This window comes from Miscanthus floridulus, chromosome 13, assembly GCF_019320115.1.
Source record: "Miscanthus floridulus cultivar M001 chromosome 13, ASM1932011v1, whole genome shotgun sequence".
NCBI lineage: Eukaryota > Viridiplantae > Streptophyta > Magnoliopsida > Poales > Poaceae > Miscanthus > Miscanthus floridulus.
Genome location: NC_089592.1, coordinates 75203519 through 75220897, shown reverse-complemented (window position 1 = coordinate 75220897; position 17379 = coordinate 75203519). Strand labels below are relative to the sequence as shown.

Genomic DNA, 17379 nt, shown 5'->3' with positions numbered 1-17379 from the left:
CATGGGTGCGGGTTTGATTTTGTGCCTGTGAATAAAAAATTTACAGGTATGAAAATACCTTATCTATGCCCGCAAACCCACGAACCCACCTGACATGTGGGCCTGCTGTTGTGAACTGTTATTTGTGAACTAGTGCTATTGTGCATTGGATATGTGATGTGTACAGGTTTGTGATTGTGAACTGTGAATTTGTGATCTGGTTGGCGGGCACGGGTGTGCCCGCGGGTACACTGTGCTCGTGGGTAACGGGTGTAGGTTCAATTTCATACCCGTGACGGATCGCGGGCGCAGTTGGGGACACAGGATTTGCTTCGCGGGTGCGGGTTTGTAAACCCACTACCCGCGGGTAATGTTATGTGCCCGTTGCCATCCGTCCTTCATCGTCTCCCCCAAGAAAATCGAAGGAACGCGCCGCCGTCGGCAACAAAGGCAACCCAAAGCCTCCCTGAACTGACTTCATAAGTCACAGACGCATCCAATTTGACTCCCAGCACAGACAGAAGCAAGCCCCTCGCTCTCGCCGGCGGCGACTAAATCAGGAGGCCAGGATGGCCCGCTACGACCGCGCGATCACCGTGTTCTCCCCCGACGGCCACCTTTTCCAGGTGGAGTACGCACTCGAGGCCGTCCGCAAGGGCAACGCCGCCGTCGGCGTCCGCGGCGTCGACACCGTCGTCCTCGGCGTCGAGAAGAAATCCACCCCCAAGCTCCAGGACTCCAGGTCGGGACCTCCCCCCTAACTCCCTCCCTCCCTCCCAGATCTCTTGATCCCCGCCGCCGCCTCACCCAAAACCCCCCTTCCCCCCAAATCTCCGCAGGTCCGTGCGCAAGATCGCGAGCCTGGACACCCACATCGCGCTGGCGTGCGCGGGGCTCAAGGCCGACGCGCGCGTGCTCATCAACCGCGCCCGCATCGAGTGCCAGAGCCACCGCCTCACCGTCGAGGACCCCGTCACCGTCGAGTACATCACGCGCTACATCGCCGGCCTGCAGCAGAAGTACACGCAGAGCGGAGGGGTGCGCCCCTTCGGCCTCTCCACGCTCATCGTCGGCTTCGACCCCTACACCCAGAAGCCCGCGCTGTACCAGACTGATCCCTCGGGGACCTTCTCCGCTTGGAAGGCCAACGCCACCGGCCGCAACTCCAACTCCATGCGCGAGTTTCTCGAGAAAAATTACAAGGAGACGTCCGGCAAGGAGACCATCAAGCTCGCCATCAGAGCACTCCTCGAGGTATATGCTCAGCCCTTAATTAGCACTGGTGGATCCAAACAGGCCCTCATATATATCCTACAAGAGTGATTATTCATTATTCAGAGAAACATAGTACTTGAAGAGTGTCAATTGAGAGTAATTAGCATAGGATGAGAAAGATCAACTACTTATAAAAGCAATAATTTGTCAGCTGTCACTTAACTGAACCAAATGATGTGCCGGTTCTGGAACTAAGCTTATATTGCCAACCCAATGTACCAGTGGAGTGTTCAAATCCAGACTTTGTGTGCGCTCTGCCAGCCAAGTCTCTGCCAGCCAAGTGTTTCATGTGTCATGGTTGATTGTTTATGAATAGTGGTATGATCAACTATAGATCCCAGTTTAACCGACAGTTGGATCAAGTTCCATGGGATCTTTATAATCAGGTGGGTTATAACAGCATAGGTGAAACTAAATAAAGTTGGATAAAATTAGTTTTACTGAACTTGCTTCACCATAGGACCTGTCTGGATTGGAGTTATTTCACTAAGAAGTTTCAGATCTAGTTAATCTGAACTAATTACTAAATTTTCAATGATATACCCTTACCCAAACATCCCCTTACTTATTTACTTATATTGTACTGAAGACTGCAGAATACATGCTCATAGCTTTGGCATATTGTATTTGTTATACACCTCTGACGGACTCGTCGCATTTAATATGGTTTTCACCCACCTTATAATTCATAAGAAAGTCGTTAAAGGAATTTTTATGTAAGCTAATTTTTGTTCTTGGTTTCTGCTTTCTATATTGGAAATTGTTCAATTGACCCAAAGCTTTCGCCTTTGGGTCATGAAGAATTTGCCCCTCTAGTTGTTCTCCTATTTTTTGCTCAATTGTTTAGATTAAACCTTCAACTGTATTTGGTGGCACCGATTGACCATCCATAATCTCTAGGTTGTTGAGAGTGGCGGCAAGAACATAGAGATTGCAGTGATGACACACAAGGATGGCCTTCGCGAACTCGAAGAGGCTGAGATCGATGAGTATGTTGCAGAGATTGAAGCAGAGAAGGCCGTTGCCGAGGCTGCAAAGAAGGGTGCGCCAAAGGAGAACTGATTCAGCACAAGTTTAGATCGTGCCTCTTGTTCCACAGCATGTCTTATGATTCACTTCTTTTAGACGGATGCTCGGCTGTTTGGATACCAGGGATATTTATAAAGTTTCAGATTTCAGACGAAGCCGCTTGGATGAAATTCATGCTACGTGATGCATAGCAGTGCATCTACCATGGTGGTGCGTTTGTGGCTTGTGTGACTGTTGTCGCAGTGGTCTGTTGGTCTGTCAGCCCTTGATCGCTTATGCTGAAATTTGGTTTATGCTGATGTTTATGTTGAAATGCTGTGAGAGGAAAGTATTTTTCTATAGCTGAAAAGTAATACTGAATAAGCTCAAGCGTGAAACCTGACAATGGTAGTCAGTTAAGAGGCTCCTTGTTGTGTAGTATTGTTGGTAGATTTGCAATCGAGTAGTCCTCGTCTTTCCTGAAACTGGGCCATGGAAATTGGGGGGCCCAATCCAACCGCCCCATCGATCGCGTGCAGTGCGCAGCCCGGCCGTAGCGGCATCACGATTCCATGAGAGAGAAATGCGCGTGCGGTGCTCGGGCCTGGCCACCTGGCGCCCGGAGTTTACGATTGGCCCATTGAGGTTTGGAGCGGGCCGGCACATCGTATTAGTATTAAGGGATTAGCCCGGGAAGCCGCTTTTTTTTTCCTTTTTCGAAAAAAAAACAGAAAGCATGGTCTAGCGGATAACTTGGACCCCGCCATGCCGCCACGTCAGTCTAGCCTGGCCGGTGTTTTTTTTTACAACAACCTGGCCGGTGTTGTTGCCACCCAGGCCACTCACCAAGCAATGACCGATGAGTATAATCCTGAAAGCGAGGCCGATATAGAAAAACGGGAGCAATGGGAAAGATTGATTAGTAATAAGAAATGAAAATAGAAATGGCAGGGGCTTACCGTGCAATCAAGGAGCAAAAGGAGTTGTTCCATCCATTTCAAAATAAATCAACATTTAGAGTTATCCCGATTCAAACTTTCTTAAATTTAACTAGATTTATAAAAAAAACATCAATATTTATAAAAAAATTAGAATTATTCGAAGCATCACGAAATATATTTTTGTACTCCATATATATTTGGTGCCATTGGTATTAGTATTCTTTTTTTTCTTCAATAAATTAGTCGAAGTGATACCACGATGTGCTTTATGCCATCACAAGCCGGATAGTCACCCAACCCAAATCCCAAAGGCAGGAAAAGTGGAAAACAGAGCAGCCCCCACACAAAGGTAGACAAAGGTAGGGGCGTACGCAACGGTCTCGGTAAATCGCCGGCTTACGTGTAGCCTAATGACAATTAAAAAATAAAAAGTCAGATAGTGGCAACGTATGCCAGAACCTGAAAATTCTCGAGAAACGTGCGATTTCTCTCTTGTGGATTTTCTCTCTCTCTCTCCTCCTGATTGGCCCGGTGCTCCTCCTAGCTAGCCGAGCTGGACACCGCTGGGGACACCCTAAGAAGCAACTGTCTACATTTGGCCAATCAGGTTCCCCTGCCGCTGTCGTGACGGCCTGACGGGGGGTGGTGCGATATGCATGAGCATGATGCAGCAATCATATGGCAGCCTGAGCGCGCCGACCCAATCCAGGCAAAAAAAAAAAAGAAAGTAATAAATAAAGGGATAAGAACCATCGGGCTCCGGCGGGCCAGACGTGGCCGAACAGGGCCCACGACGACCAGCCAAGCCAACAACCAAATGTTGTCAGCCCGCCCGCTAGGATGGATAACACAGCAAGGAGACAAGGAACAGAAAGGGAAAGTGCAACAGGTTTCGTACCACCACAATCACCAGGCCGCGCTACCTAATCCAGCTCGTCACGTCTGGCCTGGCCTGTGATTGGCGCATGGTAGTGACAACAAACACTGTTAGTGTCAGCCTCAACCTCCACACTGTTTGCTTAATTTGTTTGGCTTATAAGCTGTACTTTTTTAACCAACAAATAATATTTTTCTCTCAAACCAAATCAGCCAACAATATTTTTAGCCAACGAGCCCAAGCGAAACAGGGCACTCGCTCGCCAACAAATCGTGCATCAACGCCCTGGTCGCTTGGCTTATAAGCCGTACTTTTTTCAACCAACGAATAATATTTTTCTCTCACACCAAATCAGCCAACGGTACTTTAAGTTATGTCTTATCAGCCAAGCAGGCATGCATGGGAGGACTGTTCTGTCGATCTCATCCTCATCCTTCCTGCTGCGCAACAGACTCACACAGGTTACGTAATTGTACACATAATAATATACTATGGTTATAGAAAAGAAAATTCTGGATTCGTGTTTTGTCAGAAACCCAAGCTAAGCTTGGGCTCTCTGTCTTTCTCGTCCATTTAGACACGTCAGGGATCAGATTCAGATCTATCTATCTATCATCTAGTACGTGCAGAGTGTTTGATGCTACTGCTGCTACTGTGGTTTGATGACAGTTTCATCAGCAAGTTGTTAATCTGACAGAAAGAAAGGAAGCGCAGGCACTAGAAAGTAAAACAAAACGTCTCTTACCACACACAGGACGCAGATGGATAGTCTGTGATGAGGATGGAGGCGACGGCGAAAGCCAAGCCTTCACGGCCGGCGGCGGTGACAAGCTAGGCGGAGGAGATAAGCTCGCGGTCGCGGGTCACTTTCCTGTTTCCTCCCGTAGCTAATGGTCACTCCAGCCAGCCAACCAACCGGAGAGGATAAGGAGGAAGCGGGGGCGAGCTCGGTCACCTACACCTACTTGGGCGTGCGCGTCGGTATCCTCCGAATCCAGTTCCAAATCGGATGATGCCGTGCCTGCGGGATCATGTATGTCCGTCCGTCCGTGCAGGCAAGTGGTTGCCATCCTCGTAAAGTGCCCGTCTGCGTCGCCAATGGATTGGGATTCCGTCGAGACCAGAGCAGACCAGGCCTGATCTGTCTCAGCTACAGACAGATGGATAGATGCACGAGAGGAGAGATCCGGTGAACTTGGCAAGGGATAGATGCACGAGAGGAGAGATCCGGTGAACTTGGCAACAAAAGACAGCGAGCCTCGGTGGGCTCCGGCGGGAAGGAGAGTACTACTTGTTGCCAAAATTATCTGACGAAGATAAGTGAGATCCGGTTAACACCAACAGCTGATGCGTACCGATGGGTCCGCGACGACAACACCAGGGAAATGTCCTCGTCGACTCGGAAACTGACCACTGGACGCACAGCAACCCCAACAGCTGCATGTATGGTCCAGCTCACTCTGCCTGCTATGGCTACTACACTGCACTCCGTTGCTGCACGGCCACACCCTCTCACTTTTGCACGCAATGAAGACGGTCACTGTTACCGCTTCCCATCAACCGCTAGTAGTACAGCTTTATTATTACATCATTAATCATCACAGATTTTGGGTGCAGTGCAGTCGAATTCATGACATGAATCTTCGGTGACTTGGCTGCGGTTTGTGTTTCGTGTCACGGATCGAGCGATGCTTCGTCCGTCCGTACTGCCCAGGGTTTCTTCGTCCGTCCTCTCCGGCCTTCGCACCGGCACTGTACGTACTGCACCTACCAATACCACTACGGGATCGGCAGGATCGAGCTGGCTCCATGTCTGCATCATCGCTCGCACTGGGAAACTAAACTACCATCTCTCCAGTCTCGAGTCTAATTTTCACCGCGTGCCGCATTAGCGGCCGAGGGGTGACGGGTCGGGCTGGGCAGACGAAAATGTCGAGATGGTACGAGCAAAAAATGTGCCCAAGCCCGCCTCCACAAGCAGGTATTGGGCCATCTCTAGGCTGGGTTGCTCACTGTAGGGAGAACAATTAAGGACGGTTTGGATGGAGGAGTAAGGCGCTAACTATTAACCAATGTGTTTCCCAAAAAATACTAACAAATGTATGCTTGAATTCTAGGCTAATGTGTGCATGTATGTTTAACAATAAACTGTTAGCCTTTGATTTTTTTAGAATTACTGTTAGCCTTTGTTAGCTAGTTGTACTTGGCTAATAGGCTGACTTACATTATTAACGGGTCTGAATGGACCTGTTAATAATGATCGCATACTAAGTTAAGTGACGGGTCACACTCATCACTAATGAGCAAAACTATGCCACAATTTGGGAGCAGGATATTGCCAATAATGGTGCTATTCTGATCCATAACTTTTTTTATAACAGAGTTTTTATGTATTTGGAAATTGGAGGAAGGAGTGCAAGATCAAAGGTTCAAAGCTATGTCTTGGGAGATGCACGAGGCCCTATTTTTTTTACTTTGTTTTACGTTATTTATTTTAAAATTTGACTAAGTTCTAGAAAAATATAATAACGTTTGCAAATTTAAACAAAAGTAGTACCAAGACATGTCTAATGGACAATTTAATAAAAGTTATTTGAAATTGAAGATGTTATTGGTGCATTCCTTTTTATAAATTCAGTGTTAGAAAATTTTCAAAACCTAATGATTTGGAACCGAGGGCATAGCTAACCAACGGAAGCAAAAGGACAGCTGAAAGTATAAATAGGCAATGGGCCCGGCCGGCCCGGACCGATGGCATTGGGCTGGCATGGCACGCCGTGCCTCTTAGGCACGCGGGCCTGGCCTTCGGCCCAGGCATGGCACTATGGGCCGTTGTAGGATCTCTGGTTAGCCTAGAGGGGGGGGTGAATAGGCCTGTTAAAACAAACACTCAAATTTTCGTCAAATTTAACCTGCAGCACTGCAGCGCTGTGCCCATGGCACTGTTGAGCCAAGACAACAGCACTGCCGCACCTACGGACAACTTCGTGGCACAATTCAAAAATTGTGAATGAAAACTTGAATCGGATAAATTTTTGAGCTTCCTGCAGGTATATGTAACACAGATCAATAGCTAGAAGTGGTAGGAACACCACACACAAGTAGATCGACCACAAACCCTAGAAATCACCTCAACACAATATGAAATGCAAAGTGAAATAACTTAAGCACAAGATGACACAAGGATTTATCCCATGGTTCAGCTCACCACCAAGGCTTGCCTAAGTCCACGTTGTTGAGATTAGCCACTAAGGCTTAGGGCTTCGCAACCCTTCCTCGCTCTCAAGTCAAGAGACTTAACTCTTATGATGAGGGGTGAGTTTACTAGCTTCAAGAGATGGTTACAAACCTTCTGGAGCTGTCACACAAGTTGGCAAGCTGCACGAGCGATGCTCTAGCCGGCTAGGAGCAAGGCTCCAAGAAGTAATAAACACAACCGCTAGCCAAAACATGAACCAAAGTGCTCTTTTGAGTTGGGGAATCAAAGGATCTGCTCTCTAATCAAGTTTGGGACCTTTTTCTCTCAAGGATTGATGGGGAAATCAAAGAAGAAGCTTGGTAGCTCAAAGTCACCAATGGAGGAGAGAGAGAAAAGCACTTTTCTATTTTTGGTCGAACTAAATCATTAGGGAAGAAGGGGAGAGACGTTGGAGAGGAAGGGGAAAAGTATAAATACCCCCTGCCTTCCAACGATCACTTAAGTCACTGCAGTGTCATGGCTCAAGTGCGGCAGTGTCGCTCAGTGGTAGTGCCTCTCTCTAGGTGTAGTATTGCCGCACTAGGCAAGACAACAAGAGTAAAGGTGGAGTGCTGGCTGTCTTGGCTATGAAACTGAGGATGTATGTGAAGATATTGAGCACTTGGTAGCACATGTTAGCTTAAGCATTGTGTCCCCCTTTATAGTACAACTTTTTCTATACTCAAATTCAAAATATAAAAGAATTTAAAACTCCTCTGAGTTTGAAGCCATCAACATTTGTAATTGGGGGTTCCTCTATTTTGTATAACATCCTCGAATATAGATTCTCTGCTTGTCATCTCGATAAATCTCATTAGTTCTCTAATTGCGTGGTCATTATCACAAAAACCCATAATTAGGGCTTGATTGCACTTTCAATCTCCTCCTTTTTGGTGATTGATAACAACCCAATTAGAGCTTACAAAAGATATGAAGTAAATATTAAGATTTTCAAGCCATGGGTGTAGAGCCTCCCCCTTAATATGTGAATGGAGAATTGCATTCTCAAATTTAGCATAATAGGCCAAGATTCACATTTTTAGTGAAGGTGATGGGGCTCCCCCTACATCCATGCTCCTGTGGGGTGCTGCACACTGTGTCAAGTAACTCATCATGATGCAAATGACAGGTTATGCACAACAAGTTTGTTGTGATAGTTGGGTGAGGCACTGTCGCTTCTTAGCCACAGCACTAACGGACTTGGGTGCGGTACTGTCACACAGGCTGCAATGGCACAGGTTTAATCAAACACCACACACCATGTAATATATAAAATGACAAGCATTCTAGCATAGATATATCACAAGCTACAGCACAGAAGTAATACATGTCCATATCCATACACATATAGAGTACAAAGGTAGCATTATTACACAAATTATAGTTTTGAGCGACTCTCAAACTCGCAACCTAGCAAAGACTACTTCTCAATGGATAGAACGTGAACCTCCTCCTGCAGCAACCACTCCATGGCGTCGAAAAGTTATTCACCCCTCTAACTTTCTCCCCCTTTGGCATAAAGCACCAAAAAGAGAAGAAATGAAGAAATGTCAACGAACTCACTTCTCATCTTCTTGGATGTCATCCCAGTCGACATGCTCGCCTCTAGCAGCTCCACCACCTACAACAGCCCCCTTACCTCCATCATCATCATCGTCATCATTGGAGGACACCACCACCCTCCCTTGGCGATGGGTGGTCGAAGTATGGCGAGTGCGTCTGGTGCTGCTCCTCAAATATGCTAAGGTCGAACCCAAGGATGTGTGAGGATCAAGCTCTGGATGCTCCTCCTCAGTATCCTATCTCTGAATCTATGTTAGAGAGACTAGGGAGGTCATCAAACCTCAGGCAGTGACTCAACTAGAGGAAGGGGTGATAGCCCTGCATGCTCTCTAGCCTCCTGATTCGCCTCACGGTTCTCTAATCGGTCCTCATAGGTGGTCCTCGCTGCATAGGTACAAGTAGTGAAAATGGCCTTGATCCATTTCCCAAACTTTTCCATCTTATTTTCCCTTGTGAGACCTAGAGCGAGAGGACTCAAGAATGTCCTCTACTGAAGGAGAGCGTCTCACTGCCTTGCTAGCACCTAAGGCTTGGGTCTTCTCAATCTTGTAGACGGTGTGGAGACCATCCTTGTCAAACTTGTAACCGGTGACCCTTTCAATCATGAACATGAGATAAGGAGCATAGGGTAGCCCCTTTCTCCCATCATCCATGGCAATCCTCAGCTCATGCCATAGGAATCGAAAGGACATTGAACCTATCACCTTTAGGAGCAAACCTAGCAAGCACATTTCTCACATACCCATTAAGATCTGAAGCTGCTCCATCCTTGGGATTTATAGTGTGTCTGATTAGGTTGTTCAAGATGTAGTAGTAGCTTTGCAAGCCACTAACTTTCCCATCTACGCTTCTCCTGTCAATCCACATGTATGCAATGTCTCTGATCTCTGCTCTAGCCTTATCATGGATATAAGTGAATCCACACTCCTTCTCACCAAAACCAAGGATCCGGCTAAAGATCACAAAGTCAACATGGTAGTGTCGTCCCTCAGTCATCCAGTGTATCTCATTGATATAGATATCACAGAACAAGGTAGCATGAAACTGAGCTAGCACTTTCCCGTTCCAATTATATCTAAAACTCATGAGATCAGAGAGACCAAAGTTCTCACAAGCCCTGATTACTCTATTGAATTCAAGCTCATTCTTCTCCTTTATTTCCTTCCAGTTAACTTACTGCATCTTGATAATTTTTTACTTCTTCGAGTTGAAGATCATAGAGGCATAGAAGTTAGAATGGAATTCATTCCAAAACCTGTAGTCAATCCCCAATTCCTTTGGCTGCTCATATGGGTTATTCTCACATGCTTCTTCCACCAAATTCTGCTTTCTCGCATAATTGTTCACAGAATGAGCACGTGTATCAGCTAGATGTCTCATGATCACCTCCTCTAGATAATATCTGATATAGCCTCTGTCAAACTCCTCAAGGTGAGGTGGAGTATCTAAGCAAGCACTAGGAGGGATGATGTGACCAGCCCTCTCCAAGTTCTCCTCCTCCTAGATCAACTGATCCTTCCTCCCCCTGTCTCTAGCAACCCCTCTGCCTGCTGTAGTACTACTACCTACTGATGTCCTCCCATGACCATGTCGAGGAGGATCCATGTCACGAGGATCGGCCATCTTTCGCTTCCCCCTCCGGTCATCATCTCCTCCGAAAGCCATCTATGCAAATGAATATAGGTCCAAATAAGAAACTGTATATAAGGGGTATAGAAGAACACTTGTAAAACACTCTGAATAGATGAGATGATTCAAATCTTGAGTTAGGAAAGCACCATGAACCAAACTAGTCAGAAGGTGCGGCACTGCCGCACTTAGTGCTTCACCTCTCCCATGATTCATTTCTTCTTAACTATTCAGACTATTTCTCAACCATTCTTCTAAACCACTAGACAATCTCAGAAAGAAATAGACCTAATAAACACATAGAGTTGTCTATAGTATAGGTAAAGTAGCTACATGTTTAAGATAGAAGTAAATCTGGTGCACAAATCCAACTAAAACAGAGAATCATTGATGGAACATCATCTAAATTTGCATAATCATGATGTTGTGCGTGACACAGCCGCACCCAACATTTGGCACTACCGTGGGTATAGATGATGCTCTACCAATGAATCTATGTTTTGATTCAATTCATCCATCAAACTTGCTTCTACCCTAATCATGCAGCCACTAGAAACCATTTTCTAATCAAAGTAGAACTCCATGACATAGATAGGGATGAATTAGGGTTTCACCTTGACTTTCTCGTGGATTAGGGAGGAAAGGGAGGAAATGGCTCCACCCAAGAGACTCAGTAGCTGCTAGCAATGATGAGGAAGGCCAGCAGCCGACACAGAACCACCGGGGCATGACATAGAGACATGGCGACAGTGAGGCGGCATGGATGAATGAGAGGAAGAGGGATAGCGGCACGTCGAGCAGAAGGGTAGAGAGGGAGATAAGTTACTATGGCCTAGATGGGTAAAGAGATAAGGAATAGGGCCCATAGTAACTACTATTGTGGCCCAAATGCCAGGCGCATTTCAAAGTGCTGCACTGCCATGGTTGATACGCGACACTACCACAGAGCGGCATAGCTGCAGTACCTACCCGGTACTGCCGCACCCACAATAGCAAGGGGTGTTAGCTACACTCTAAATACATCTATACATGTAGGACATGGACACATATCTCAAGCACACTATGATTATCAGCAGATAACTAGTACAAACAATGATCATAATGCACTTGTAGCTTTTAATAAATCATTTTGAAGCACAATATTTAAACCTTTGTAATTCTTTTTCTCCTATCCATGCTAGTTCAGCAATCAAGGGTGTGCTAAAGTTTAAACCATGTTACAAGAATCAAGAATATTTAGCTCACTACGCAAAGCACAAAACCTTGACTCATCGAGAGGCTTAGTGAAGATATCGGCTAGTTGCTTTTCGGTGCTCACATGGAGAATTTCGATATCTCCTTTGGCTTTGTGGTCTCTCAAGAAATGATGTCGGATGTCTATGTGCTTAGTTCTTGAGTGGCTTATGGGATTGTTTGCTAGCTTTATGGCACTTTCATTATCACACAAGAGTGGGATTTTGGTAAATCAACATCCAAAATCTTGAAGGGTTTGCCTCATCCAAAGTAGTTGAGCACAACATGCATCGGCTACAACATACTCAGCCTCGGCGGTGGAAAGGGCTACACAATTTTGCTTCTTATAACTTCAAGACACAAAGAGACCGTCCAAGGAATTGACATATCCCTGAAGTGCTTTTTTGATCTACTTTGCAACCGGCATAATCAGAATTCAAATACCCAAGTAGATCAAACTTAGAGCCCTTAGGATACCACAAGCCAAGGTTTTGAGTGTGTACTAAATATCTCAAGATTCTCTTAACAACCATTCTTTTGGGTTAGCTTAAAACTAGCACACATGCACAACACTAAGCATAATATCGGGCTTAGATGCACACAAATAAAGTAAAGAACCGATCATAGAATGATATACCTTGGTATCCACGATTTTTCCTTCAACATTGAGATCAAGATGTCCATTGGTTGACATGGGAGTTTTGATAGGCTTGGCATTCACCATGTCAAACTTCTTGAGCATATCATGGGTGTACTTTGTTTGGCTAATAAAAGTTTCATCCTTCACTTGCTTGATTTGAAATCTGAGGAAGAACTTTAATTCACCCATCATGGACATCTCAAATCTCTTCATCATGATCCTACTAAAATCCTCACAAAAAGTATGATTAGTACTACCAAATATTATGCCATCGACATATATTTGTCACACAAAGATATCTTTACCAACTTTGTGAGTGAAAAGGATACTATCAGCTTTGCCTTTTTCAAATCCTTATTTAAGCAAGAATTCCTTAAGGCATTCATACCATGCTCTTGGTGCTTACTTAAGCCCATAGAGCGCCTTTTGGAGTTTATAAACATGGTTAGGGAACTTGGGATCTTCAAAGCCCGGTGGTTGCTCAACATAGGCAAGTTCTTGAATAGGATAGTTAAGGAATGCACCCTTCACGTTCATTTGATATAGCTTGAAATTGTGATGAGCGGCATAGGCTAGAAGCATTTGGATTGCTTCAAGCCTTGCCACCGGTGTATATGTTTCTTCAAAGTCTAAGCCCTCTACTTGAGTGAAACCTTGAGCAACCAATCTTGCCTTATTTCTTGTCACCATGCCATTCTCATCTTGCTTGTTGCAGAAGACCCACTTGGTGCCAATGATGTTGGTATTGGGTCTCTCCACCAAAGTCCACACTTGATTTCTTTTGAAATTGTTGAGCTCATCTTGCATGGCCATCATCCAATCGGGATCGCCAAGTGCTTGCTCTACCTTAAGAGGCTCCAAAGAGAAAACAAACGAGTAATATTGACAAAAATTTTTGCTAAGTGATAGCGAATTGTTACCCCCTTTCGAAGACTCCTAAGGATATTATCAATGGGATGATCCTGTTGTATTGTTTGCCTTAGCCTTGGATGATCAATGGCCTCTTGTTCATCTTTTGGTTCTTCATCTTCCTCTTGTTCAAAGATGGGTTATAGGTTTTGTCCTTGGATTGGAGTCAAATTAGCTGCTGTTGGCTGGTCAGGTGCGGTACTACCGCTCTTAGGCGTGGCACTGCGCGTGCTGGAGTTACAGCAGGTGCCTGTTGCTGTTCAGCATCAGGTACATCAGCAAAAATTGGTGCAGTAGCAACTTGAGATGCCTCCACTTTAGTGGCTTCATATTTTTGTGGTCTAATATCACCAATGGTCAATTGTTTGATTGCTTCACAAGGTGGATCCTCCTTTCCTACAACACTTGAATCAACTTGCTCCACTTAAGAGCCATTAGATTCATCAAATGTCATGTCTACCGCAATTTCAACTCTCCCAGAGGTTTTGTTGAAAACACGATAGACATGCTCATTTGATCCATAGCCAGGAAGAAAACCTTCATCAATTTTAGGTGCAAATTTAGAGGTTTTGGGTTTCTTGTTTAATATGAAACACTTGCACCCAAACACTCTAAAGTAAGAAACCTTAGGCTTGTTATCGGTTAGAAGCTCGTATGAAGTCTTTTTTTAACTTCTTATGTAGGTAGAGGTGGTTGATGGCATGGCAAGCAGTGTTGATGGCCTCACACCAAAAGATGTTCGGCGTCTTGTAGTCATCTAGCATTGTCCTTGCCATCTCGATGAGTGTTCGGTTCTTCCTCTCTACTACACCATTTTGTTGAGGGGTGTATGGAGTTGAAAACTCATGCTTGATGCCCTCTTCATCAAGAAACTCCTCAACTAGAGTATTCTTGAATTTGGTCCCATTGTCGCTTCTCACTTTCTTGATTAGGAGACCGAACTCCTTTTGTGCTCTTTTAACAAATATCTTTACCTTTTCTTGAACTTGGCACTTGTCATACAAGAAAAATACCCAAGTGAAATAGGAATAGTTATCAACAATAACAAGACCATATTTGTTACCCCCGAGATTTAGGTAGGCGATCAGTTGAAAGCTCTTGTTTGGTTTTGGTGAATTGATGAAACCCTAAGTGCTAACCTAGTTTATCAAAGTGATTATGAGATAGGTAGCACTACTCCAAGTGGTGAAGCAAATGAAGATCATGACATGATGATGGTGATGCCATGGTGATGATCAAGTGCTTGGACTTGGAAAAGAAGAAAGAGAAAAACAAAAATCTCAAGGCAAGGGTGAAATTGATAGGAGCTTTTTGGTTTAAGTAATCGAGACACTTAGTGAGTGTGATCACATTGAGGATCGATAGCCGTACTATTAAGAGAGGTGAAACTCGTATTGAAATGCGGTTATCAAAGTGCCACTAGATGCTCTAACTCATTGCATATGCATTTAGGATCTAGTGGAGTACTAACACCCTTGAAAATATTTGTGAAAATATGCTAACACATGTGCATAAGGTGATACACTTGGTGGTTGGCACATTTGATCAAGGGTGGTGAAGTTCGAGGTCAAAAGGAGAAGTTTTGTATTGACCAGACTCTAACCTCGTGTCCGGTCAGTGGCGCGTAGTGAAGGCTACCCACGGTCCCTTGATCGGATGCTGAAGAGAAAGAGGGACCGAATGCGTAGGGGGTGTGTCCGGTCACCTAGTGACGTACGCTGATGCAAGCAATAGAGAGAGGCTGAGCTGACTTGATGCTGGCCTAGGTACGGTCATGAGCCACACGATGTGTTCGGCCATGAATTTTTGCCTTTGGAACCTTACTAGAAGTGATCGGATGCTAGACGATAGTGCGTTCAGTCCTACACTGCAGTGCGTCCGGTCTCAAACTTAACACGTGGCGTGAAGCTGACTGGCCTTTAAGATTGAGCGCTCAACATTTGAGGTTGATGACACATGGCAAGCATCGGGCGACTAGACGCTGGGGTCCTGCGTCCGGTCAACCTGTGTTTCACTAGACATAGGAGCCAACAGGGCTCTCTATTTAAGCCCTATGGCCGGCTCAAGCTCACTCTCTTGGCCATTTGCATTGACATAGCAACCTTGTGAGCTTAGCCAAAGCCCTCCCGCTCATCTCCATTATTGATTCATCATCTTTGTAAGATTGAGATAGAATCCAAGTGCATTGCTTGAGTAATTGCACCTAGAGGCACTTGGTGTTTGTGTTTTGCTATAGGATTCACTTGTTACTCTTGGTGGTTGCTGCCACCTAGACAGCTTGGAGTAGTGAGGATCGTCGAGTGGAGGTTGGTGATTGTCTCCAGCTTTGATCATAGTGATTGTGAGGGGATCTTAACTTTTCTCCGGTGGAGAGCCAAAAGGTACTCTAGTAAATTGCTCGTGGCTTGTGTGATCCTCATCTTATGTTGGTTGTGTGGCACCCTATTGAGGGTTTGGTGTGTGATGCCAATTAGCGCATGAACCTCCAAGTGAGTGAATCACCACAACGAGGACTAGCTTGCCGGCAAGCAAGTGAACCTTGGTAAAAATTATTGTGTCATCATTTGATTCCGAGGTGATTGGTCTTCATTGGTATTCATTCTTGTGATTGATTGGTTCATTCCTCGACTCAGCGGTATAACCATCTTGCTCTCTCTTTTTACATTACCATAAACTAGTTGTCAAGATCTTTAGTGTAGCTAGTCGTGAGATCTTGTTAGTTTAGTTAGTGTGGCCCTTTACTTAGGCTTTGAGAGCACACTAACTTAGTATAGTAACATAGCCATTGTGTGGATAGATACTATACAAACTAGAATTATGATAGGTGGCTTGCTTTTTAGTAGGATAGCGCAACACTCGCTTCGCCTCATGTTTGTCTAACCGGTTTGCTAAGTGTTGTTGTAGAAATTTTTAATAGACTATTCACCCTCTTCTAGCCATTAGGACCTTTCACCGGTCCAAAGAGGTCCTTGTGTATTAGCTCCAATGGTTGCTTGGTGGTCATGATGCTCTTTTGTGGGTGAGGTACGCCAACTTGCTTTCCCGCTTGATAAGCGCTACAAATCCCAATGGACCTGCTTCCCTACAAAACTCAGCCTGGCAGGCAACGCAACGACAGCACACATCTGGGCCAACCAAGATACACTATAATAGGCCAAGACCATGATCCGGTCCCCGACTGGCATCTCCAACCTCTAGGGGTAGGCCACGCACTCGCCTACCTCTAGGTTGTGGGCTCTGCCTAGCCCGACCTCTGGGTTGTGGGCTCCGCCTCGCCCGACCCCTTTCTCTGACCAAGGATACGCCGGACCTCTGCTTGTTGCTCTTTCCCAACTGACATGATTGAGGATGACTGAGAATGACCGACCAGGGATGCCCGCTCGGTGTTGTTCTAGGGAGCAGGCGGAGCAGATAAGGTAAGGTGCTCAAGTCAAATGTAATACCAAGGACCGTACCCTGCCATACCCTGCGCACCTACAAGATGGTGCCTCTAGGTCATGATAGACAGGCACTATACAACCTTCTAGACGCATCAGACCACAAACAATATTGTGGGCGCCGATGTTTGCCGTACCAGACGAACACGGTAGAGCCTGCCAGACGTGTCTAGGCATAAACAACATTGTGGGCGTTGACAGCCATCCCATACCTGATGGTGTGAGCAACAAGACTAGGCAGCACACGTGTACACTTTCTCTCTTTCTCTCTGACTTGTAAGGCTATCCCTTTCATCTATAAAAAGGGGATGCGCTCTCTCCTAAAAAATGATGCTGGCTCTTTCTCTCTCGAAGACTCTATCGACGACTCGAGAACACAACAGCTCAACAAGCTTTAGAGACACACATAGCATACGCTCCAATACTTAGCATACGTTAGAGCCCCTGTCACTTTCGGCCACTTGGTTTAGAGTTCGACCGGGCCTCTAACACCCTCTTCTCATTCCTTACTCGTTTGTAACCCCACAGCAAACTTCAAGCACCTGGGCTCAGGAATAAAGTCGCCGACCGACCTCAACTAGACATAGGGCCCGTTGCCTGGACCAGTATAAATCCTATGTCATTAAGTGCTAGGCCACATCCAATCACAA

At 45.5% G+C, this 17379-nt stretch overlaps 1 protein-coding gene across 1 annotated transcript; it reads left to right on the top strand.

The window, feature by feature from the left end:
• The first annotated feature begins 410 nt into the window (after positions 1-410).
• LOC136501022 (proteasome subunit alpha type-7-A-like) lies at positions 411-2438 on the top strand. Its single transcript, XM_066496512.1, has 3 exons — positions 411-721; positions 819-1233; positions 2155-2438. Exons 1-3 carry the CDS (start codon positions 549-551, stop codon positions 2314-2316), a joined length of 750 nt encoding a protein of 249 aa, XP_066352609.1. The 5' UTR covers positions 411-548; the 3' UTR covers positions 2317-2438.
• Positions 2439-17379: the final 14941 nt, after the last annotated feature.